The 26,661-nt window shown below is 30.2% G+C and overlaps 1 protein-coding gene across 2 annotated transcripts; it reads right to left on the reverse strand.

Annotated features, from left to right (window-relative positions):
* Window positions 1-3,763: 3,763 nt before the first annotated feature.
* On the reverse strand, window positions 3,764-24,980 carry LOC111707488 (proton-coupled folate transporter). Of its 2 annotated transcripts, XM_023480597.1 has the most exons (21): window positions 24,896-24,980; window positions 23,627-23,728; window positions 22,744-22,806; window positions 21,970-22,028; window positions 21,534-21,651; window positions 20,292-20,421; window positions 19,895-20,004; window positions 18,979-19,072; window positions 17,366-17,450; window positions 16,187-16,245; window positions 15,954-16,006; window positions 15,341-15,443; window positions 14,089-14,148; window positions 12,943-12,994; window positions 11,703-11,726; window positions 10,552-10,621; window positions 10,428-10,497; window positions 8,175-8,210; window positions 7,708-7,823; window positions 5,020-5,075; window positions 3,764-3,939 (listed from the first exon to the last, which is right to left on the reverse strand). In XM_023480597.1, the coding sequence occupies exons 1-21, from the start codon at window positions 24,962-24,964 to the stop codon at window positions 3,894-3,896; spliced, it is 1,575 nt and encodes a 524-aa protein (XP_023336365.1). In that variant the 5' UTR covers window positions 24,965-24,980; the 3' UTR covers window positions 3,764-3,893. The 2 variants fall into 2 exon arrangements, with proteins under 2 accessions (XP_023336365.1, XP_023336366.1); XM_023480598.1 differs by lacking the exons at window positions 3,764-3,939; window positions 5,020-5,075 and adding an exon at window positions 5,334-5,387.
* Window positions 24,981-26,661: the final 1,681 nt, after the last annotated feature.

Below are 26,661 nucleotides of genomic sequence, written 5' to 3' on the forward strand. Positions count from 1 at the left end.
AGAAAAACTAAGATATATGCAACAACAGGTCCTGTGTGATGTTTTCTTTCTTCAAATTATGTAAATTTTAGACAAATCCATGGTTTAGTGGAATACTAGGTAGTATAGGATAATCAACAGTTTAGTTGGATACAGGTGGATACTGGATAGTATAGGATATAATCAACAGTTTAGTTGGATACAGTTGGATACTGGATAGTATAGGATATAATCAACATACAGTTGGATACTGGATAGTATAGGATATAATCAACAGTTAGTTGGATACAGGTGGATACTGGATAGTATAGGATATAATCAACAGTTAGTTGGATACAGTTGGATACTGGATAGTATAGGATATAATCAACAGTTTAGTTGGATACTGTTGGATACAGAATAGCATAGAATATAATCAACAGTTTAGTTGGATACAGTTGGATACTGGATAGTATAGAATATAATCAACAGTTTAGGATACAGTTAGATACTTTATTTTTAAGTGAAAAAAGATTTTAGAATAAGCCCAGAAATGTAATTTAACTAAATGTTGAACAATAATGTATTTTCCATGGGATATCTATGCTTTTTGGTACGTTTTTCTTTGTGATTTTTATATCACACTAAAAATAGCGAAGATAAAGCACGGAACATTTGACAGTTTGAAAAACTTCTTCTTTATCCTTATATGACCTTAAGCTACCTATATAACCAGAAGTCATGACATGAAACACTCCCCCCCCCCCCTCCACTCCATACATTGTTTACTGAGTTGAATGGTATCCTCTCCCCTACTGAACCAGAGTACCGGAGAATTGAGAGTTGGAGAACCGATCAGGGAAACCTCGAACCTGGACTAGGAGACATTATTTCACCTAAACATGGAATTATTGGAACATATTTCTACCCTCTTACCTTTAACATTGAACTAGGAGACATTATTTTCACCTAAACATGGAACTATTGGAATATATTCCCACCTTCCTACCTGTAACAAGGAATTAGGAGACAATATCTCACCTAAACATGGAATTATTGGAATATATTCCTACCCTCCTACCTGTAACATGAAAATATTAGAATTTATTCCTTGACATCGCTTGATGATTAAAATTCCCGTCTCAATCTTAAAATATCGTAGCTTCACCCTGACAATGAATAAAAGATAATAGACCCACTAATAGGGACTAATATGGAAGATAAAAATGTTATTCAGCAGTTATTTTAAAATATTTTTTCACATTTACGATTTGTAATGTTTTTATTTATAAACATTTAATTTGTTTTCTTTCACATTCTGACACTTCTTTAACTTTCTTTCTAACCCCGCCCCCCCCCCCCATATTTTATTTTTTACAAAAAAAAGCTGCATTCCTGGGATTAATAAGAACTAACTATATTTTCACAGTTGGACCCAATAAACCGTATGCCAAGACCAAGACTGGGGTTATTTTGCAACTATTAACTTAAAATTTTACTTCTAAAATAAAGTTTAAGAATAAATCCCGCAAATGTTTTAACATGTGAAAGACGACATTCAATTCGCCGTCCACACTGTCATGGTTCGTGGTACACCCTGTACATGAGATTGCTTGATGTCTTTTTCACTGTACATTCATAAAATTAAAAAGATAAAAGCATGTGGCACAAATACTGTCTATTTCTTTTTGTATTTATCCTGTAGACTACAGGTCCAGACAATAAACATAGAAGTTTAAACAAAAATGTAAAATATATCCAAACTTGAATTGTCTGCTGACCGAAACTGTTTGAAAGAGTAAAATTTAAATTCATCTCAACGAAGCAAAGTTTATAGGATCAATATTCTGTTTAACAACAAACCGGGTTCTACTCAACGCTCTAAATATTAAACCAAACATTTTGAGAAATCAATTCTTATTTAACGTTGGAAAAAGAAACACATTATTTATTAATATGCTAGGAACTTCTAAGCAGCATTTCTTCATTATATCAGAATTCAAATATCAAAGGTGTACGACATCAGGTTGCAAAGATTTATGCATGAGAAAATTAGAGTTTCAGACCAACTAAAATTTCAAGTTTGTCTGCAATTGAGGAATAGTAAATTGTAAATTGTTAATTTTTAAAGTGTTTTTTTAAATCTTTATTATTTAAACATCAAATGTCAAACCCGAACTGTTAAGTTAAAAACATATTTTATAATCAAAAACTTAAATATAGTTCAAATAACTATTTGTAGTCTAAATATTATGATTTGTATGTTTAACATCGCTTCTAGCTTCTGTTTTGCATTAGTAAGTATATTTGTGTTAATTCCATTTTATATTGAAGGGAAATCTAAAATGGAGGGTTTGTCGAATTCGAAGGAAGAGTGGAGAGTATAGTGTATTTCTTTACTTAAATAAAAATATACTGCATATTCATTTTCTAATGAAAGTTTACATTTTGACTGTTTCCTTTATATATGAGAGTGTAATAAAGATAAATCATTTCTCCCCTTGGTATTCCAGGATATTTGTATTCTACTGCTAGTCTTGCTTAATCTTGTTTTCACTCCCATAATCATATAAACACAACCTATTTTACTCTTATGGGAAATTTTAAAAAGGAAAGTGTGCAAATTTGGCCCCAGGATATTTCCAATTGTACCCATCTGTCTATGTATATCAACTTTCTACATAAATAGATATTTCAATCTATCTAGCTTTCAAGTTATTTATCTACCAATTTTTATGTATTTCTCTTTATAAATATTAAACTATCTATCTCTCTAATAAAGGAAAGGTGCACTTACTAGGATCTCCAATTGCTAAGAAACGCGAAGTGTACTTCTGTTTCTGAGAGGAAAGTAAACAAAGCTCAGCACTGAGTTTGTTTACATTCCAGCCAGAACTGTAGTACTTTTTAATGTAAACAAAGCAAAGTATTGTCATAGCAATGATTCCTCATTAAAAGAAATCCAAACTTCAATATTAAAATTTTACTAAATTTAAAAAAAATATGAATCGATTTTTTAGCTCGTATTAGTTTATTGTGTAATTATTATTTGACAAAGAAATTGAGTTATTGTTACAAACTGCATTTTTTAAATCCCTATATCTTTGCAACCTGATTGTTTTAACCTTTAATATTTCCGACTTAGGTTATTTGATCTTACAGAATTCAGAGTTTGAAATATTTAAGTCTACGACATTGGGTTGCAAAGATTAAATTTTTACAAATGATTTTTAAAGTCGCATTTGTTTTTCCTACCACTGTTTAACAATTAGCAATGTCTATTTAATAAGTTTATGTTTATAAAAATGGTAAATTCATACGATAGTAAACAACAGGACACAGCCTCATCATATAAAGTAACATTGATCTAATTGTGTTTCTTTTTCATAAATATCTTATTCATATTAAATTTCAATACGGAAATCATTCAAGACAACATCCAAAAAATGGTCAAATCTTTAGTTTTTTAAATTCAACTGCTGCCATAGAGTGTCTAAACAAACAAAAAAACTGCACAGCAAAATAGTGGAATAACTATCTTAGATTTCCTTTTTAAATATATATGCATGTATTGTTATAAATTCACTCTGATTTCTTTATACTTAGATTCAAAGGAATTGAGTGATTTCCACTCAAAATTGTCTGATCCTCATATCTTTGCCTCCTGATTGTGTTAACCTTTAATATTTAAATTTACATTATTTGATTTAACAGATCTCATAGTTTGAGATATATAAGGTTGGGTTGCAACGATATATATAGAAAATCAGAGTGTGTGGCAAAGACTAAATTTGTCAGACACAACAAAAATCATTCAGTTTATTACAGTAATCCAAGCTAACAAAGTTTTCAACAAAAATTATAAAAAAAATTTTTTAATAAAAGATGGCCGAGCATTGGAAAACGTTTTAAATAACTGTCGTCTTCGTGTCTTGTTATTTCTCGTTCAGTCTGTCTTTATACACAGCAACCTCTTTGAACCTAAATTATTCAGTTAAATAAAATTAATATTTCGATTATTCTCTGATGATGTTTTTTTCCTGTGAATCCAATAGATGAGAATTTTGCTAACTTTTTTTTAAAATGCTTAATAGTTCAAAAATGTACATGTAAGAAAGAATAACTAAGTTATCGAGGTAAAATCGAATGTAAAAACGTTGTTAAACTGTAAGGTCGGCCTAGTCCCAAATCATCTTCATTATTAAAATTATGTGAATGAACAATGATTTAACATGATTTTTTTATGATAGCTGATAGATATGCTTACTCACACCTCCCATCTTTACCCTATCCCATCTCCCTCTTACTACCGCCCCCTCCCCCTCCCCCTCCCCTCCTATCAACTAACTGATCGTAAATCATAATCTGTAGAGTATAAGAGTTAAGGTTTTGTCTCCTAAGTTAGGTTTTCTGTAGAAAAGTTTCTGAATCTGACACTTTACACCAGAATACACTAGATACACTAGATACATGGCTCACACAACTAAAACTAGCAAAATATTAATAAAATCAAAATTATTTTCAAGTTAGAACCAAGTTTGATGGAAATGTTGGGTTGTTTGATATTTGTCTGAATAGATTTGGGTCGTTTTTGCTCAGATGAAAGTTTGAGGCGGGTTCCTCCCCCCTTCCCCCCCCCCCCCCCCCCCCCTTCCCCCCTTCGCCTTATTTTGTTATACTGCATACCATTCCAACCAACCAGAAAACACTGGGCATACAAAGAATTCATTTTACAAAGGAGAAGAAGTCAATTTTTAGATTTTCAAAACTTACATATTTCTTTAATTTCTCACCAGAATTTGCCAAACAAAATTTTGGGAACTTTTACTATACAAGCTTTAAACAAAGAGGAAAGGAACTTTAATTACTCCCCTCAAACTCTGTTTTCTAATATATTTATTCTTAAAATATTACACACGTTTACTATTTAAGCTAGTAGAATTAATAGTTTGGAATATCAGATTGCCATGACATAAGGATCAGAAAATTAAAGTTTGATGCGAGTAATCATAAATTTTCTCCAATTTTCCAAATACGAAATTTTGAAAAAATGTTACTGACCTGTCTCCCTCTGGTGCTGCTTCTAACACAATCTTGGAAACCTTTGTGTCTTCATCCTAGAAAATTAAAATCATTGAAACCGTTGTTTCCTCATCTTAGACAATTAAAATCATTAAAACCTTTGTTTCTTCATCCTAGACAATTAAAACCATTGAAACTTTTGTTTCCTCATCTTAGACAATTAAAATCATTGAAAACTTTGTGTCTTCATCCTCGACAATTAAAATCATTGAAACCTTTGTTTCTTCATCCTAGACAATTAAAATCATTGAAAACTTTGTGTCTTCATCCTAGACTATTAAAATCATTGAAATCTTTGTTTCTTCATCCTAGACAATTAAAATCACTGAAAACTTTGTGTCTTCATCCTAGACAATTAAAATCATTGAAACCTTTGTTTCTTCATCCTAGACAATTAAAATGATTGAAACCTTTGTGTAATTATCCTTAAAAGTTTAAATCATTGAAACCTTGGTTTCTTTATCGCCTAAACAATTAAAATGATTGAAACCTTTGTGTAATTATCCTTAAAAGTTTAAATCATTGAAACCTTGGTTTCTTTATCGCCTAAACAATTAAAATTATTGAAACATTTGTAATTCTTTATCCTTAACATATAAAATCATTGAAATCTTTGTTTCTGCTTCCTTAACAAATAAAAATCGTTGATTTAAAAATGCGTGATAATGAAAGATCTAGGAAAATACCATTTGTTAACAAAAACAATTAACCCTTTATTTGGAGTGCACCGACCAAAAAATTTGTAAAGTTTGAGCCAGAAACCTTTAATATCTAGCTCACTTGTTATATTAGAATAAACATTCCAGGGGTTTAAAGTTTTCAATATATTGGTAACTTTTAGAAAGTGTAATTTAATTTTCCTGTCACGCTCAGCAATACCTATTCCAACTTGGGATAGGACTTCTCTAACAATGTTATACAGTGAGAACCAGAAAACAGTGGTCTTCTCGTCGTTAAGGATTTTGAAATTGCGACTCAACGTTTTCACAGAAATGGGCCCTGGGACCGGATTTAATGAATTTGGGCTAATTTAGAGACGGTTCAACCACAAATATTAAATCGGTGGTTTACCATGTCCTAGCTATAGATGTAAACTTCACGGGGGTAGGTAGTTCAGCGACCATTAGATGTAAACTTCACGGCGGTAGGTAGTTCAGCGACCTATAGATGTAAACTTCACGGCGGTAGGTAGTTCAGCGACCTATATACGTAAACTTCACGGCGGTAGGTAGTTCAGTGACCTATAGATGTAAACTTCACGGCGGTAGGTAGTTCAGCGACCTAACCCAAATTTATTAAATTTGATCCCCTAACGACTTCAAAATATATATCAAAATTAGAGATTACAAATTCCTGAGCGAAATTTTTCATTTTATTTTTCGTTTTCTTTTGTTTCTTTTTATAAAAAAGGAAATGTAGAAAGATTTCTCTAAAATAAGAGAGAAAAGTAGGATCACGTTTAAATCAAATAACGCGGAGATATTAGGTTTTTACATGGAAGGTGTTTGCAATATCATGTCTCCATACCTCCCCATTTCTATCCCCCCCTCTTTCTTTCTTCAAAATATATTCCTCAGAATTGTTTTTTCTTAAATGCTTGGACTTTAAGATAAGAGATTTAACTAAAATAATGCATTTACAAAACCCTAATTTATTGATATTCGTCGGAAATATATAATTTTCTTTATTTTTGAAAATAATTTTTCTCTAATCGCCTATTAAAGTGTTTGTTCAAAGCATACGCGTATTTTTTAAAGGTTAAATGTGAAAAGTACATTGTGCATGCGGTCACATCATGATATCAAAACTGGAGTTTAGAGAATATGGAGTTAAGCTTTAAATAGCTGTTAGTTTAAGAAAAATATGAAAATGGTAAACAAATTATAAGTGAATTTAGAATTATATTTGCTTGAAAATAATCCATTTTTAGTCTAGGTCCCAAAAACTCAACAGCTTTCTTATCCCTATATCTTTGCAACCTGATGGTGTAAACCTTTGATATTTCACACTTTGTCCATTTGATCTAACACTAAGATCTAAAAGTTGCAAGTTCTCACGAAAATATTTCGCTAAATTGCTTTGCTTCATAGTTATGAAATGTGTCTAGCTTGAGCTACAAGAAGTGATTTAGGGAGGTAATACCGCAGGACAGAGATTAGAAAATCAGATTTAAGGAGGTAATACCGCAGGACAGAGATTAGAAAATCAGATTTAGGGAGGTAATACCGCAGGACAGAGATTAGAAAATCAGATTTAGGGAGTTAATACCGCAGGACAGAGATTAGAAAATCAGATTTAGGGAGGTAATACCGCAGGACAGAGATTAGAAAATCAGATTTAAGGAGGTAATACTAATACCGCAGGACAGAGATTAGAAAATCAGATTTAGGGAGGTAATACCGCAGGACAGAGATTAGAAAATCAGATTTAGGGAGGTAATACCGCAGGACAGAGATTAGAAAATCAGATTTAGGGAGGTAATACCGCAGGACAGAGTTTAGAAAATCAGATTTAGGGAGGTAATACCGCAGGACAGAGATTAGAAAATCAGATTTAGGGAGGTAATACCGCAGGACAGAGATTAGAAAATCAGATTTAGGTAGGTAATACCGCAGGACAGAGATTAGAAAATCAGAGTTTGTGGCAAAAACTCAATCCTTTGTTTACCTTTTTCTGGAGAAGACCTTCCATGTGAATAGGTTGAAAATCTGATTTTGTTTCTCGTTTAAAAACTCCAGATTTACGCATTCCTAGGTTTACGCCAACCAGCAGAGCCAAGACAACTACGCAAAATCTTTGCAATTTTTTCTTTTTCACGTGAAAATGTTGAAAACCTTTCTTAATGATTGCATTGAAAAATTAGTTAATTGGAAAGTCAAAAACAATGTTTGATAAATACAGAATAGTGTTACTATTTTTATTCTTATTCTTATATAACATGGGGGCGGGGGGGGGGACAAACCCCTTTTCCCACACCCTGGATTGTTAAAAACATTTTCCAAGACATAATAATTCCATAGTACGTACAAAATATAGAGATAATAATGTTGAAATAACTTTCTATTTATTTTAAAATTAATCGAACAAAAAACTGTAAAAGCATTTTCTTTCAAAAAAATGATTTGCAAAGTTACCTAAATAAACTGAAGCACTGAACAGCAAAAAAGCTCCTAAAAAAAACAAAATTAGTTTTAGTTGTTGCCCTCTACATAATTAGATGCATGCATACATGCACTTTATAAAGTGCAAACACGAACATTTTGTATTTCTTTCAGTTCAAAGAAGAATCTGGGTTCTTCTTTAAACTTTTACAAATTGTTCTAAGTTTAATTGCACTTCATAGAAATGGTAATTAAAGAAAAACTTCACAGAGAAGAGACCTGGAAACTTTATATTGAAAAAAATGAAAAATTAAATTAAAGAATTAATTTGGACCGTTCTTTCCAAAGAATAAAGAATTGAATGAAAGAATAAAGAATTGAATGAAAAAATAAAGAACTGAATGAAAGAATAAAGAGTTAAATAAAAGAATAAAGAACTGAATGAAAGAACAAAGAATTGAATGAAAGAACAAAGAATTGAATGAAAGAATAAAGGATTGAATGAAAGAATAAAGAATTGAATGAAAGAATAAAGAATTGAAAGAAAGAGTAAAGAACTGAATGAAAAAATAAAGAATTGAATGAAAGAATAAATAATTGAATGAAATAATAAAGAATTGAATAAGAAAATAAGAGTTGAATGAAAGAATAAAAACTGAATGAAAGTATGAAGAATTAAATGAAAGATTAAAGAACTGAATGAAAGAATAAAGAACTGAATGAAAGAATAAAGAGTTAAATAAAAGAATAAAGAATTGAATGAAAGAACAAAGAATTGAATGAAAGAATAAAGGATTGAATGAAAGAATAAAGAATTGAATGAAAGAATAAAGAATTGAATGAAAGAATAAAGAATTGAATGAAAGATTAAAGAGCTGAATGAAAGAATAAAGAATTAAATGAAAGATTAAAGAACTGAATGAAAAAATAAAGAATTGAATGAAAGAATAAAGAATTGAATGAAAGATTAAAGAACTGAATGAAAGAATAAAGAACTAAATGAAAAAATAAAGAATTGAATGAAAGAATAAAGAATTGAATGAAAGAATAAAGAATTGAAAGAAAGAGTAAAGAGTTGAATAAAAGAATAAAAAATTGAATGAAAAAATAAAGAATTAAATAAAAATTAAAGAACTGAATGAAAGAATAAAGAATTAAATGAAAGAACAAAGAACTGAATGAAAGATTAAAGAACTAAATGAAAAAATAAAGAATTGAATGAAAGAATAAAGAACTGAATGAAAGAATAAAGAATTAAATGAAAGATTAAAGAACTGAATGAAAGTATAAAGAATTAAATGAAAGAACAAAGAACTGAATGAAAGAATAAAGAATTGAATGAAAAAATAAAGAATTGAATGAAAAAATAAAGAATTGAATGAAAGATTAAAGAACTGAATGAAAGAATAAAGAACTAAATGAAAAAATAAAGAATTGAATGAAAGAATAAAGAATTGAATAAAAGAATAAAAACTGAATGAAAGAATAAAGAATTAAATGAAAGATTAAAGAACTAAATGAAAGAATAAAGAACTGAATGAAAAAATAAAGAATTAAATGAAAGATTAAAGAACTGAATGAAAGAATAAAGAATTGAATGAAAAAATAAGTGTTGAATGAAAGAATGAAAACTGAATGAAAGAATAAAGAATTAAATGAAAGATTAAAGAACTGAATGAAAGGATAAAGAATTGAATGAAAGATTAAAGAACTGAATGAAAGAATAAAGAATTGAATGAAAGAATAAAGAATAAAATAAAAGAATGAAGAATTAAATGAAAGAACAAAAAATTGAATAAAAGAATAGAAAACTTAATAAAAAAATAAAGAGTAAAATAAAAGAATAAATAATCAAATAATTAAATTAAAGAATATTGAAATACTAAATTATTGAATAAAAGCATGAATTGATCAAAAAAGCAAATGGCAAATATTTTCCCCCAAAACAAAGTGTACTCTAAAAAAACTAAATTCTTCTAATTATATTTTCACATGTAAATATGTAAAATTCAGATTAAAAATTAGAGGCTGGCTGTCAAATTTGTGTTTATGGAGATTGAGAGCTGTTCATAAGGTGGCGTGGGTCGTCCTCCAGTCTTCGAAAAAATCATGTCAAACTCTTATCATTTCCTCCCAATTAACAAACGGTATCTCAGAGTAAACAATGTTTGAGAGACGACCTTAGTGGTTTACAGAAATATGCTATATCATACAGAGGGGGGCAGAGTTCATGGGGGGGGGGAGAAACATTTATGTAGATTTAGAAGTATTGATATTATTGTTAACCTGGAAAAGTTTCAATTGTTCCCTTGTATATGTAAGCGTAGGTTGGACTACCAACTAAAGGAACAGACGCCTGATAATAACAATAATGATAGTAATGATAATAATAATACTACTAAAATAATACCTGAAAAGCCCCCATAATACTGAAAACCTTCCCCACCTCTAATGGACCAACACATTTAGTGACCAGGGATCTAAATATTTGAGGTTTGCTGAATAGGGTGTCAAGAATAATCGCGGGGCTTTTTCATTTCTTTCATCTCGCAGATTCAATGGTTCGGTTTTTTCCCAAAGAACTATAATTTTTGAGCATAATTAGACCTATTCAATGTAACTTTTTAGCTTTTTCTCTTTTATACTTGTTTGTCGGCATACGCGGTTTTAACGAAAAGTTAAAAAGTTGTTGAATTATAAACCAACACATGATTGAATTCAAATAGAAGAAACCGAATGCATCTCACCCTGGTTAGTCCAGGGTGTCATGGCGTGGCACAGTGGTAAGATCTTTTAAAGTAAAAATATAATTTTTCCTGAAAGCTGAAAAGAAATAACTTTCTATGTGTTTGGGAATTGGGAGGGGTTTAAAGGGTCAAATTTTGTTTTAAAATCTCGTTCTTTGCTGGGTATCCCTTTATCAGTGTATACATAGATAACGTACAGTAAGAACCAGAAAACTGGAGAATGAGTGTCGTCTTCAATTATCCAATTACGTATCTAATGTCGCTTATAACAGTTTTGGGATTTGCTATTGTTACAAGATTTGCAACTCACATATCTGGGAACTCATGATCCAGAACAATTGATCTCGATATTCACAGTGTTTAATGTTCAGTATTATTTCAATTAATTCTTTAGGGTACAATTACACTGCAGAGGATATCGAATAAATATGAAAAAACGATTAACAAAAAAACGAGATTAAGCATTGAATCCCGATCTCCACAATAGAAGAGTTTCATACTCAGCACTCTAGTATGCCAAGTCTATTAGCGCCTGATCCAATCAGGGTTCAGTCATGTGTTTGTTGTCTATTCTGAACCAATAGAAATAGTATGGCGGTAACATCTATTGCTCTATCTATATCATTATCCAATTAGAGTTATAAATCCTTCAATCGGCGCTGTCAATAAATGGAAATATGTACTTCTACTGAAACCATGGTGTCAGGGCACTTTTTCTAAACTATTGTGTATATAGTTTCAAAGTTTAAAAACCCTTCGCAACAAAACGACAAGAATTTTCCTGTTTTCGGGTTCTCACTGTATGCAAACTAACCTTGTCGTTGTTGTAATTGATACTCTAGAAATATTATCAATTTATTTAGATTCTTGTCTACCTTAAAGGGATTGTTCATCAAATAGAATCAAATAAAACTTAAACAACTATAGAAAGCTCACAATTTCAGGGATAAAGGGACTGTTAGCGTAATATAATGTGACCCTCCATGCGAAGATAACAATGCCCGATTCACAACGGTACCTTTAAAAGCTTTTTCTGGTCAAATATTAATTAGCTATCAATGTATATAAAATAGAACATTTATTATTTTCATTTGTGGGTTCTCTTCAAAAGAAAAGTGACTTATGAATTTCTACTGCAGAAACCTAGAAAAACAACAGTATCTTCCACACTATTTATCAGATAAAGATCTCTGTTGTAAATCGGGCATTGCCATCTTTGACAAGTTTCAATTCCTTTTTTATAAAAAAAGTTGTTTATTTTAGTGCTTTAATAAACAAAAAGGAACAGACAAAAGAGAAAAACTGAACCAAAGGTATGTCAGTATTAAGTTTAGTAAACCTGAACCAAAGGTATGTCAGTATTAAGTTTAGAAAAACTGAACCAAAGGTGTGTCAGTATTAAGTTTAGAAAAACTGAACCAAAGGTATGTCAGTATTAAGTTTAGAAAAACTGAACCAAACGTATTTCACATTGAAGTTTAGAAAAACTGAACCAAAGGTATGTCAGTATTAAGTTTAGAAAACTGAACCAAAGGTATGTCAGCATGAAGTTTAGAAAAACTGAACCAAAGGTATGTCAGTATTAAGTTTAGAAAACTGAACCAAAGGTATGTCAGCATGAAGTTTAGAAAAACTGAACCAAATGTATGTCAGTATTAAGTTTAGAAAAACTGAACCAAGGGTATGTCAGTATTAAGTTTAGAAAACTGAACCAAAGGTATGTCAGTATTAAGTTTAGAAAAACTGAACCAAAGGTATATTAAGTTTAGAAAAACTGAACCAAGGGTATGTCAGTATTAAGTTTAGAAAACTGAACCAAAGGTATGTCAGTATTAAGTTTAGAAAACTGAACCAAGGGTATGTCAGTATTAAGTTTAGAAAAACTGAACCAAAGGTATGTCAGTATTAAGTTTAGAAAACTGAACCAAAGGTATGTCAGTATTAAGTTTAGAAAAACTAAACCAAAGGTATGTCAGTATTAAGTTTAGAAAAACTGAACCAAGGGTATGTCAGTATTAAGTTTAGAAAAATATATTTTTTAAATTGATAATTCCCCCAGAAATGAGATAACACCAGCCAGGTATATCAACCACTCATACTCTTCCCCTGATGCAAACAAAACATTAATCATATTTTTTAAAAGTGTTTCTTTTATAGATTGAAATTTAATACTAGGGTTGTGGCTTAGGGTCTATATTGGGTTGCAAAGCTAAATCTTAAGCTTTTAATCATTGTATGGGAGAAAAGCATATATGAGGGACAGAAGGGTTAATTGTAAAAAATTGTATAATTGCTGGTATAAAATTGTACCTAGTGGTATAAAATTGTACCTGCTGCTATAAAATTGTACCTAGTGGTATAAAATTGTACCTGCTGGTATAAAACTGTACCTGGTGGAATAAAATTGTACCTGCTTGTATAAAATTGTACCTGCTGGTATAAAATTGTACCTGCTGGTATAAAATTGTATAATTGCTGGTATAAAATTGTACCTGCTGGTATAAAATTGTACCTGCTGGTATAAGGTGTACCTGGTGGTATAAAATTGTACCTCCTGGTATAAAATTGTATAATTGCTGGTATAAAATTGTACCTGAGCTGAAAACTTTAGAATGATGGATATCAGGATTAAGGCTTAATCCACTCTTTTTCTTAATCTCGAGATTAAATATTGCTTGATTAATGCATGATTTTAATCTTCAGATTAATTATTCGACGGGATATCTGGATATTTCATTCTAAAGTTTTCAGCTCTGGTGGTATAAAATTGTACCTGGTGGTTAAAATTGTACCTGCTGGTATAAAATTGTACCTGCTGGTATAAAATTGTACCTGGTGGTATAAAATTGTAACCGCTGTTATAAAATTGTATAATTGCTCATATAAAATTGTACCTAGTGGTATAAAATTGTACCTGCTGGTATAAAACTGTACCTGGTGGAATAAAATTGTACCTGGTGGTATAAAATTGTACCTGCTTGTATAAAATTGTACCTGCTGGTATAAAATTGTATAATTGCTGGTATAAAATTGTACCTGCTGGTATAAAATTGTACCTGCTGGTATAAAATTGTACCTGCGGGTATAAAATTGTACCTGCTGGTATAAAATTGTATAATTGCTGGTATAAAATTGTACCTGGTGGTATAAAATTGTACCTGCTGGTTTAAAATTGTCTAACTGCTGGTATAAAATTGTACCTGATGGTATGAAGCAAACCATGATAGCCTGGACTATACAACTAGCAATAGCAATCACCCCTAGACAATATATGTACAGTACTACAAGTATCTGCAGGATTCAATTTACAGTACATAGATTTTATAGTTGTATTTCACCATAAAGTACATATAGTACATAAAGTACATCAAGTAGCTGTATAATTGTGCAAAAACTTATCTTTAATAGAGTAATGTCTTGTATCATATGTATGTATGTATAGTAACTGTATTCGTATCATGTATTTTATCATAATTTTTTAAATTTTATTATAAAGTGTCTATAATCATATCATTAATCGTATCATAGAGTACCTATGGTTTTATCATAAAGTTCATATGGTTATATCATAATGTACCTATGGTTGTATCATAGAGTACCAATGGTTGTATCATAAAGTACCTATGGTTGGATCATTAAGTACCTGTATTTGTATCATAAAGTACCTGTGGCTAGGGATGTTAACGTTTTCATTTTTCAGAAAAACGATCGCTTCGTTATGAAAACGACGACAAAAAAACGAAAACGAAACGATCGTTTTTAAAAACTATCGTTTTTTTAAAGTTCTTTTTTTTAAAAATGGCCGTTTTGATAAAGTTCGTCGTTTCGTTAACGATCGTTAACGACAACCCTTTGTCAACGATCGTTAACGACGACCTTTCGTTAACGATCGTTAACATGATTGTCAATAATTTTTTTTTCAAAAACGATCGTTTTTTAAAAACAATTGTATAAAAACGGTCGAAAATCGTTTCAATAAAAGCGATCGTTTTCAAAAACGATCGCTATTCGTTTTCTAAAAGTTCAAAACGAGTGGGTCGTTTTTAAAAACGATCGTTTTTTTCCGAAAACGAAACGATCGTTTTTGAAAACGAAACAAAAAAAGATCGTTTAACGATCGTTTAACGTAAACGATCGTTTTCGAAAACGATTAACAACCCTACCTGTGGCTGTATCATAAAGTATCTATGGTTGTATCATAGAGTACCTATGGTTGTATCATAAAGTACCTATGGGTTGTATCATAAAGTACCTATGGGTTGTATCATAAAGTACCTATGTTTTTATCATAAAGTACCTATGGTTGAATCTTAAAGTTCCTATGGTTTTATCATAAAGTATCTTTGGTTGTATAATAAAGTACCTTAGGGTTGTATCATAAAGTACCTATGGTTGTATCATAAAGTACCTATGGTTGTATCATAAAGTACCTATGGTTGTATCATAAAGTACCTATAGTTGTATCATGAAGTTTAACCTTCTCTGTAAGGAAAGGAACGGCAACAAATTGAGCAAACATACCAACAAATCCAAATAGTCCAATATACATTCCAAACTAAAAGTAGGAACAGAATTATGTATTTGATCAAAAAATCAGATTTTTCACCAATTTTGTAGACCGTAGATATTCGGCTAGATCAATTAATAATCTAAGTTTGAAACATCAAAAGTTTACACCTTCCATGGTTGCAAATATATAGGGATAAGAATATTTGAGTTTGTAGCAAAAACTCAATTCTTTTATCAATGATTTAAGAGCGCCTATAACGATTAGCAACAGGACTAGACCATCCGTCTGAGAAACGATGGTGTAGAACTCATTGTGATTTGAAGGTTGCAGGCTCTCAAGCAAAAATCGATTAGAATCTTGCCAAATACTTCTTAAAAACCATGAAGCTAACAACAATTGCGTTATAATGCTAAATTGTACATGTAAAGAGTTACAGCGAAACAAATTTTTGTCAAGAATCATTGATAAATGTTTTATAAAAAGAACAGTCCCCAGAAATTCATTAGATTCAATTATTTTGCAGCATGATTTTCATCATAATTTAAATAATATTACCTTGTTCATATCCCAGCTAAACTTACGTCTGAAGTATAGGTATTGGGTAGGACCTTAAACATCGGAGATTTAATATTTTAAAGAACAAGAAAATTTAATCTTCCAAATTAAATGATTAGGTCAAATATTTGTGTGATAATGCTAAAAATCACTTGCCAGCAAGACAAATCGAGATGAACGTGCTGTTTGTAAGCATCCAAAAAAAAAGAATTTTATAAATTTTTTTTTTTTACCTTTTCCATTGATGAGGAAACATTCGAGAACAAATACAATTACTAGCAGAACAATGTACCTAAAATGCAATTACTAGCAGAACAATTTATCTAAAATACAATTACTAGCAGAACAATGTATCTATAATACAATTACTAGCAGAACAATGTATCTAAAATACAATTACTAGCAAAACATTGTAAATAAAATACAATTACTAGCAGAACAATGTCTCTAAAAGAGTTTTTTTGTAAATTTTATAAAGTCTACTTTCAAATTCTAATTGGTAGATCTTAACCCTATTCCTGCTGGGGGGGGGGGTCAATTTGACCCCCCCCCTGTAGTTTTTTTACATAACTCAAAAAGTTTTGGTCTGAGGCTGTTGAAATTTTCTGACTTTTCATACATACCCAAAGCCCTCCCTTTAGGCCTAAAACCGGGTTTTAATACTAACTGCCTGAGTCCTCAGGCACACTGCCTGAATGACTGCTTTTTCCTGTAACAAACTAAATCTTTGTTTTTACCCAATTTCACTTGTCAGATTTTGATAAAATTTAGCTTTTTGGAAAGCCTATGACATAAGGAAACGGATTGCACAAGTTTTGCGAAAAAAATGCAATGTTTTTGCAAACAACCTGTCAAAGGAAATTTGCACATTTTTAGTTTTTCTTGATTAAAAATCAGGTTTTTTAAAATTTTGCAAAAATTTTTGCATATTTGAAATGGCATGGTTAAGGGCTTTTCAGAAATGTATAATTTTTTTATTTTTTGAACATTTTTTTTTTGCAAACATTTTTACTTTATAACTGGATTTTGCGATAAAAAATTCAATTTTTGCAAATTTGCAAATTTTTTTGCAGATTCTAAAAGTAGAGCACAAGAGCTTTCCAATGATGTATCATTTGTAATATTTGGGGGGGGGTCAAATTGACCCCCCCCCGCATATCCTGGTTTTCAAGTACCCCAGCAGGGATAGGGTTAATTAGACAAAATATTATTCAAATACAATTGACGACCAAAAAAAAAGAGTTTTTGCCACGAACTCAAATTTTCTAATCCCTATATCTTTGGAACCTAATGGTATAAACCTTTGATATATCAAACTTAGGCATTTTTATCTAATAGAATTCTTAATATAGGGATTAAAAAATTAGAGGTTGTGGCAAAAACTCATTTCCTTTATTAATATGTGTGCTTACGTTCTTAAGTTATTTTCCCTTTTCTTGAAAACTGTTGTAAATCCCTTCTTCACATTCTCCACGTCAAACAGGGTCAGACATTTTCCTAAAAAAGACTTACGGTGGTCAAACTAAAATTAAACATGAACAACAGCAATTGTGCAGTGCACACAAGTCCATTTCACTTATTACGCTGGGTTTCAAGCTACCGATAAACTATCTACTTTACAGTATGTAAACATGAAGAGCATCACTTGTAAAGTCGTAATATTGGACTAGCTCCAAGCTTTAACGACAAAATACGCAATGCATACTCATAAATCTTCTATTTTCTGAATGCAAATTGTTACATTACCATTATACAATTTTTAATGTTTCAATCTTTTTTAGATTTAATTTTGTCCAAATAAATTTAATTGATGCACGGTCCAATATGATGCGGTACACCCCTGTACCCAAAGAGAATAGAATATATATTAGAGTGGAATTTAGCCCATCCCTCGGTATGAATTTTGTCAGTCCCTTTCAGCCTGAAAGGGAGTTCAAAGTGTACAAATCATGTAAATGTTCACAACTTATTTGCAGTAGAGTACATTAAAGGGAGTGTTCGCGAAAAATGAAAGGGGGTATAGGCTTAATGCGATAAAAAAGCGTTTTTAATCGCTACTAATCTTACTTCTATCTGTTGCGTCTATAAGGAGAAAATTGTTAAAGACGTCTCATGCAGAAGAACATAGCGACCATACAAATTGAGAAAATTGCAACATACAACTTAGACCGTAAAAAAATCTATTTAATTTCAAACAAATCATTCAGATATTACAACCTACAGTCATCGATTATCTTTCGCCACATTTATATATAGTTGATTTTTCATAATATGTTTTAATTGTTATGATCTGAGAGTTACTTATAAAAACATTTATTCCTGTCTCGAGGATTTTTGGTAATGAAGACGACATTTTCATATTTTCCAGGAATGTTCGAAAACAAGTTGTAAGCTAAATATTATTTTAAAAAATCAAATCAAAATTAGTATGAAATATCAAATATATACAAATGTGGCGAAAGATAATCGACGACTATAGGTTGTAATATCTGAATGATTTGTTTGAAATTAAATTGATTTTTTTACGGTCTAAGTCGTATGTTGCAATTTTTTCTCAATTTGTATGGACGCCATGTTATTCGGTATGAGACGTCTTTAACAATTTTCTCCTTATAGACGCAACAGATAGAAGTAAGATTAGTAGCGATCAAAAGCGCTTTTTTATCGCATTAAGCCTATACCCCCTTTCATTTTTCGCGAACACTCCCTTTAATACAGTATGTTCCGTAGGTGAATAAAAAAAATCATTTGATTTATAGTTATAACGGAAAATCATCGTTTGTAAAGTGAAAGGCAAAGAGTCTATGTGAAATGATCATTGGTCAATTATGAAACCAGCCTATCTCATAATTTGGTTTTCTTTTAATATTAATTTTAGATTTTCTATAAAATGATATTCCAGGGCCCAAAAGGTTATATAGCACAAATATGTGAAGTATGCAGTATGGAAACAGTACAACAAAATGGAAAGTTTTACACTATTTAAATTCCACTCTAATATATATTCTATTCTCTTTGCCCGTACCTTTCTTTGCTGTTATTTGGCCATCAGGGTTTTCCATCTTTTTCACAATATCAAGATAAGCTTGAACCTCTTTTGGTCTCTGCTTTCGGGAATCCTCGAGAACAAATTATTTTAATTACTTACTTTTATTATGCATAGTAGTTGAACTACCTAGATTAAGTTGAACCACTTTTATTGTGCGTCGGTTTTATAAATACTAAAAACTCAGTTCATGATAATTTTAGGACAATCGTCCTAAATACAGCTTGATCTCTACAAATGTAAAATTGCACAACTTCAAAGCTGTTCTTTAAGAAAAAATTAAATGGTTTTTTCCTTTCTAATGAGATGTATCATCAATATTTCATTCTATATTCTACCCTTACAAATAGTTTTAAGAAAGCTTAGTCAAACTTCCTATTTTGGAAAAATAATATCTGAAATTTTAAGAATTTTATCTATAAAAAGAACTATCTTTTTATCTATATAAAGAGCTGTCTAACTATCTATATAAAGAGCTATCTAACTATCTATATAAAGAGCTATCTAACTTTCTATAGAAAGAGCTAACTAACTATGAATATTGCCGCGTTAAAGATTTTTTTCATATAAAAGCCAACATTTTTTAATTGCATGCTATAACACAATGATCTTCTTTAGAATTTTAGTTAGTAATTTATTTCAATGTTTAATAATATATAAATATTTAAAGTCATTTGGGGAAACTCCATGTTTTCGGATTAAGACTCATTACAAGGTTTAAGAAATGGTTAAAAAAGGCATGAAATGGTTTTCAGAACATTATGGGTTTGAAAGGCTGAACATTTAAAAATGGTCAAAAAACGGGGTCAATCTGGTTTAAAATTATGTTTTAAATGGTTTTAAAATGGCTTTAAAATGGTAAAAAATGATTTTACGCAGGTTTAGAAAAGATTACCTTAAGTATGAAAATTGCCCAAAACATGGCTGATAGCGCAAAAACAATGCTTAAACTGAAGTTTCCGATAAAACCTATTCTATCCTTGATGGGCCCAGATAGCGCCATTCCTAAATAACAATTAAAAAATTCAAAACATTTCAGAGATACACGAGGTGAGGTCGGATTTAATGAAGAGCGAGATGCTTTGCTACAGAACTAATCCACTTGCTAAACATAGTTCAAACATAATTCAACTAATTCCAGCTATTAATTTTAGACGTTCACCTATCTTATCTCATCGTAGCCCTATAAAATCCAACCACAAAACTTAAATATTCCATGGAAGACCTGCACTATTATTCAGAGAGCCTTCACTTTCGAACCAATCTCCCCACGAAAATGTATATTTGTTAACCTGTAAAGAATCCAGCAGGGAAGAGCCCGTCCAGGAAAGCCAGTCGTTTTGTTCTTTTCTCTTTAGTTGATATATCAGATATATAGGCATAGCAGGCCAAGAAGAAACAAACATATCCTCCCGTCATATCCTAGTTTAGTTTTTTTGGTTAATATATCCTCCCGTCATATCCTGAATTAGTATTCTTGGTTAATATATCCTTTCGTCATATCCTAGATTAGTATTCTTGGTTGATATATCCTTTCGTCATATCCTAGATTAGTATTTTTGGTTAATATATCCTCCCTTCATATCCTAGATTAATATTTTTGGTTAATATATCCTCCTGTCATATCCTGAATCAGTTTTCTTGGTTAATATATCCTTTCATATCCTAGATTAGTATTCTTGATTAATATATCCAATCCTTCCACAATATCCTAGATTGGTATTCTTGGTTAATATATCCTCCCGTCATATCCTAGATTAGTATTCTTGGTTAATATATCCTCCCGTCATATCCTAGATTAGTATTCCTGGTTGATATATCCTTTTATCATACATATTATAGTTGGCCAGGAGGAAAAACTCATCCTGAATTATAATTGTTGGATATGATGACCATGCAGAAATGAAACGTACTTTAGTTCAGACTATATGATCACGCAAAATTGCCGCTTTAGTAATTGTAAATTTAGCTAGCTACAGTCTAAAGTCAGGCCGCGTTAAACTAGTTGTACCAGCCAGCTCTAACTATTTTGACCCCTGCCGCATGTCTGCGAAGTTTACAGGGCAGTGCAAACTAGGAACGTAAAGGTCGGGTCAGCTCAGATTCAAATGTACATGAGTTTAGTGTGTCACATGTTGTATAATGTGAATTATTGAAAGTAATTCTACAATCCCTGAAAATACTGATATAAAGTTACGTACATCTATATTTCTTCCTTTATGATATAGATACAAATTAGTCTTGGATATGAAATGGATATCTCTATAATAAAGAATTGTCAACCAAACAGCAACTTATATATTACGTACATTCAAAATTCTTTCATGGAGACACATTGGATTTATCAAGGGGATCTTTCATAGTTAAAAAAAAAATATAAGGAAATAAACAATTTGATCGTTTATTTCAACTGCACTCAACCTCTGGAGATAAAAAATAGGGTTCCTGAGTTATGATCAAACATTCAAACAAACATCCAAGATTACTACTTTATATTTAAAATTAGATTTAAACAAATCAAATAAAAAATATACCTGGAGGCATTCGAAGAGTAGGAACTCAGCTTTGAGTTCTTTAAACCAGATAGTATTGATGATGAATACTCCATTGTTGAAAATATATCCAAAACAAGAGAACACAATCAGAAGTTTCCTGCATTTAAAAGGTTTGTTTACCAATTTTCGAATTTAATTCTTAGCGATTTTAGATATATACTTAGATTTTTTGCTACTTATCATAAAAAATATAAAAAATTTAAAACTTATTTCTTAAACTTGATTGAATTCCATTAAGTTTTAACTCGTTTTCTTTACTTTAAATCGATGTTTAATTTCAATATTTATATCAAAATAAACATTTTAAAATTCTTCTATTTGGCCATTAGCTACAATTTGAACCATAATTGAAATATTTAAAAAAAAAGTATTTTATCCTTAAGTATCTAAATTATTTTAATTATGAATATTTTACCTTCCATTTTCATCAGACCAAGGACCAGCAAACAAAGCATAAACTATTGCAGGTATAGCCTAAAGCATAACTATTGCAGGTTTATTTTAGAACAAAGCATAAACTATTGCAGGTATATTTTAGAACAAAGCATAAACTATTGCAGGTATATTTTAGAACAAAGCATAAACTATTGCAGGTTTATTTTAGAACAAAGCATAAACTATTGCAGGTATATTTTAGAACAAAGCATAAGCTATTGCAGGTATATTTTAGAACAAAGCATAAGTTATTGCAGGTATATTTTAGAACAAAGCATAAACTATTGCAGGTATATTTTAGAACAAAGCATAAGCTATTGCAGGTTTATTTTAGAACAAAGCATAAACTATAGCAGGTATATTTTAGAACAAAGCATAAACTATTGCAGGTATATTTTAGAACAAAGCATAAACTATTGCAGGTATATTTTAGAACAAAGCATAAACTATTGCAGGTATATTTTAGAACAAAGCATAAGCTATTGCAGGTATATTTTAGAACAAAGCATAAGCTATTGCAGGTATATTTTAGAACAAAGCATAAACTATTGCAGGTTTATTTTAGAACAAAGCATAAGCTATTGCAGGTATATTTTAGAACAAAGCATAAACTATTGCAGGTTTATTTTAGAACAAAGCATAAACTATTGCAGGTATAGTTTAGAACAAAGCATAAGCTATTGCAGGTTTATTTTAGAACAAAGCATAAACTACGAACTTGCCTCTCTCAAAAAAATTTGGTTTTGTTCTCTACCTGTAGAACTCCATTATATCCTTGAAGAACTGACACATATTTTTGTACCTCCAACTGTTCCACCTACATGTACATTGAGATACATATTTAATAGGAACATAGAAATACATAGTACATTTACATATAGATATATTTAATGTACATATATTTATATGTGCATATATTTATATGTACATATATTTACATCTACATATTTAATATGAACATAGAGATACATTTACATAAACATATATTTATATGTTACATATATCTACAAGTACATTAATTTACATGTACATATATCAACATGCACAATATTTACATCTACATATTTTTACATGTACATATATTCACATGTTCATATTTTTACAATTATAATGTACATATATTTGCAGTTAAATTGTACCATAAACTGTGGAATTGGATATTGATAATTAATATGTTCTAAAGCAAATTGTGTTACCATTTAAAATTAGCTTGAAAATCGACAAGTTGAAGTGTGTCTGTGTACACTGCACAATTGCTGTGCTTAACATTTGTTGGACTATCTAAAATCATAACTTGGATCTTACAGTCGTCTTCCAAATCCACAGTTTTTTGGGTCTCGCTACAATAAAGATTGTACACAAAAAAAGTAAGTAAATTAAATTATTAAACAAATTACAAAATGAATGACAAAATAAGCAAAAATTTATTGAAAATCTAAATTATTAACCAACAAGTAGATATTTAAGAAACCAGTAATTATTAACCAATGATAGTTAGAAATTATCAAAAAAACATATTCATAAACATAATTACAAATAAACTCATTAAAAAATCATCAAAAAGGAGAAACTGTAAGAAATAAAATCATTATCAAAATAAATATTAACAAAATAAGTAAGAAAATGCATAAAAGTACCTTATGATTCGTTATATTTAAACATATATCCTCAGTTATATTTAGGTTCACTTGGCAAACCTTCTGGATGTATAGACTTTGCGCTACTATAACATACAGACCCTAAACAGAATATTTACAGTTGAAATTATGCTCTAAATGATAGCAATTTTTCTAAAAAACAACTTTCTAATATTTATGCAAATATACATCTAAAAAATGTATATTATGCAAACACAATTTGTTTGAAAAATGTCAAATCAAAATTACTAAAAATTTAAAAAGTGGTCTTAACTGTCCAGTGTACATTTTTGGGCCAGTTGACATAATGGTAATTGACAAAACTGATTCTTTGGAGTCTTTGCTCTACTATAGCATAAATTTGCTTTACTTTGTAAAATATACCGAAAATTATACACTGCATGCACAGAATGTTCCAGTACAATGAGCATTGTCATACAATGATGCAATGCAGGGCTTTGGTCTGTAGAAAAGGAATTGAGTCTTTGTCACAAACTCTGATTTTTTTAATCCGTACATCCGAGCAACCCAATTTTGTAGACCTTAGATGTTTTAAACTATAACTTCCGTTATGTCAAATAATTTAAGTTTGAAATGTCAAAGGTTTACACCATCAAGTTACAAAGATATAGGCATTATAAGATTTGATTTTGAGGCAAACACTCAATTCCTTTAAGATATTTAAGAGAGAAACTCTGACACATGAGGAAAAAATACAAAAATACATGTCTTTGAATGCTAAAAGCACCCTCATTTTTTGGGGGGGTCATACAAGCAAATTTATTTAGTTTCTTCGAAAACTTCATGAAGAAAAACAACACAGTTCAATTTACTTTTGATATGAAAATTGTTCTTATAGTTTAAATGCTTTAAGTTTAAAATATCAAAGGTTTCCAACATCAGGTTCTAAAGATAAAGGAATCAGAAATTATAATTATTGGGCGAACATTCTGTTTCATTTACAATTTTCATCGTCAGTGAAGGTGTAATTTTAATCAATAGTTTAATTTCATACAGATTTATCAAGATGTAACATCTCTAGCCATGTATCTCCGGATAAACTTTAAGTACACAAAGTGTACAACTAACTCTATACTCTCTTACTGTCCTTAATAAGACAAGGTTTATATCGAACGAGTATTCATTTTTAACGATGATAATACTGCTCGGACCGGCGTAGCGGTCAGTTCATTCAAATACAAAAATATATTTACAAGGTTAGGGTTAACTGCGATAGATATTTATTTTATTAAAGAAAATAATTCTCACCTGGCTTACAGAGAAGAAAAAAAGAATCGGTTCGACAGTTATATTTTTCCAAATCTTCCTCCAATCCATCTTTTAAAAAGTCATTATCTAAAATTGATAAAAAATATTTATCATTTTTATTTTATTTTGAGGAAATCTATCACATCTAATATTTCCAGTTGTAGGGGGAAAAAGTGACTTTAGCGCTTTACAACAGGGCGAAAAAATAACTTTATCGCCCAACAACAGGGCGAAAAAGTAACAATTAAAACTTCGTACCTAATTTTTCCCGTTGTAGAAGGTGATAACGCACCTACAACACAGTGATATAAAGTAACTTTATATCGACCTTCTATTAAATATGTTGAGTAAAATTGAATAAAACTTTAATCGACCTGCTATTAAATATGTTGAGTAAAATTGAATAAAACTTTATATGTTATTGTAATGGGTATCATGTGAGCGAAAAAGGTTTTGCTGTGTTTTTACTTTTTATGGTTTGTTTTCGATCAAAATAAAAGTATTTTAAAATTTTGATCCTAAACATTAACTAGAAAAAATAATAATCCCGATAACAACCTTTTCCCACTTAATAATACCCATTAAAATAATGTGAATGATATTATTATACAATGACGTCTTAAAGAGTTAAGATATTTTTTTGTATAGTGTTGTACTAAGTAGTAGTGCAGTTGTTACTTTTAACTTCTTATCTTGCAGAAATGTTACAGAAAGAACATTATACAATGTTTTGCAGAATAACAAAACCGTTTTCTCATTAGAGAAAAAACGCTAGTGCAGACGTAACTTTATTTTGACCATTGAATTTACAACGCTAATTCTTGACAAAGACAATATCATATTCGTCACTTAATTCCCATGTTCATGGGCACCCTGTACTGAATTGAATATTTAAACTGTTTATGGGACACCCTGTACTGAATTGAATATGTAAACTGTTCATGGGACACCTCTTGTACTGAATTGAATATGTAAACTGTTCACTGTTTACTGAAGTTTCTTAAGTTTTAATCTTTACGGATAACCCTGAATATTTATCATATATAATTTGTCTTAATAAAAATATTTAACAAGACGTATTGTAATTTACCTAATCCAAGAGTTAGCCAACCTTTGAAGATTGTATGTTTAGTATAAAACCATTAAATTTGTGCACCTTGAGGTTATTAGATCATTCCATGAGTATAATTACATTAATTATCCAAATTATAAAGGATTTGTGCATTAAACACAAGGATATTAAACATTTTTTACCAGGCATTAAACCAGTTTGATTTACTTCACATTATGAGAGTTCTTTCTAATCAATTTATATTTTATACAGAAAATGTTGCAGTTTTGAGCAAAGATATGCCTTTACATAAAACCAAATATACTGTCATGTAGTTTAGAAGAGTTCATTTTTATTTAAAAAGAAAATTTGAAAGAATAGACTCCAAATTAGCAGAAAGGACTCCAATTAAAAATAAAAGTCTCCAATTTGACCAAAAAGGTTTAGATAAAAAATACTGCAATTTAGATGAAAAATTTCGAATTATAAAGATAGTGTTCCAATTATAAAGAAAGACTGAAATCAGGAGCTAGGAAAAGACTCCAATTATAAATATATTATTATATTTAAGAAAAAAGACTCCAATCATTAAAAAAGACTTTAATTAAGAATAAACGAGTACAGAAAGTAAACTTGAACCAAGAATAAAAAACTCCAATCAAGATATTAAGACTGCAAGCAATTGAAAAATACCCTATTTAAGAAGAAAGAATTC

Source organism: Eurytemora carolleeae, unplaced genomic scaffold (assembly GCF_000591075.1).
Source record: "Eurytemora carolleeae unplaced genomic scaffold, Eaff_2.0 scaffold804, whole genome shotgun sequence".
NCBI classification, from domain to species: Eukaryota; Metazoa; Arthropoda; class Copepoda; order Calanoida; family Temoridae; genus Eurytemora; species Eurytemora carolleeae.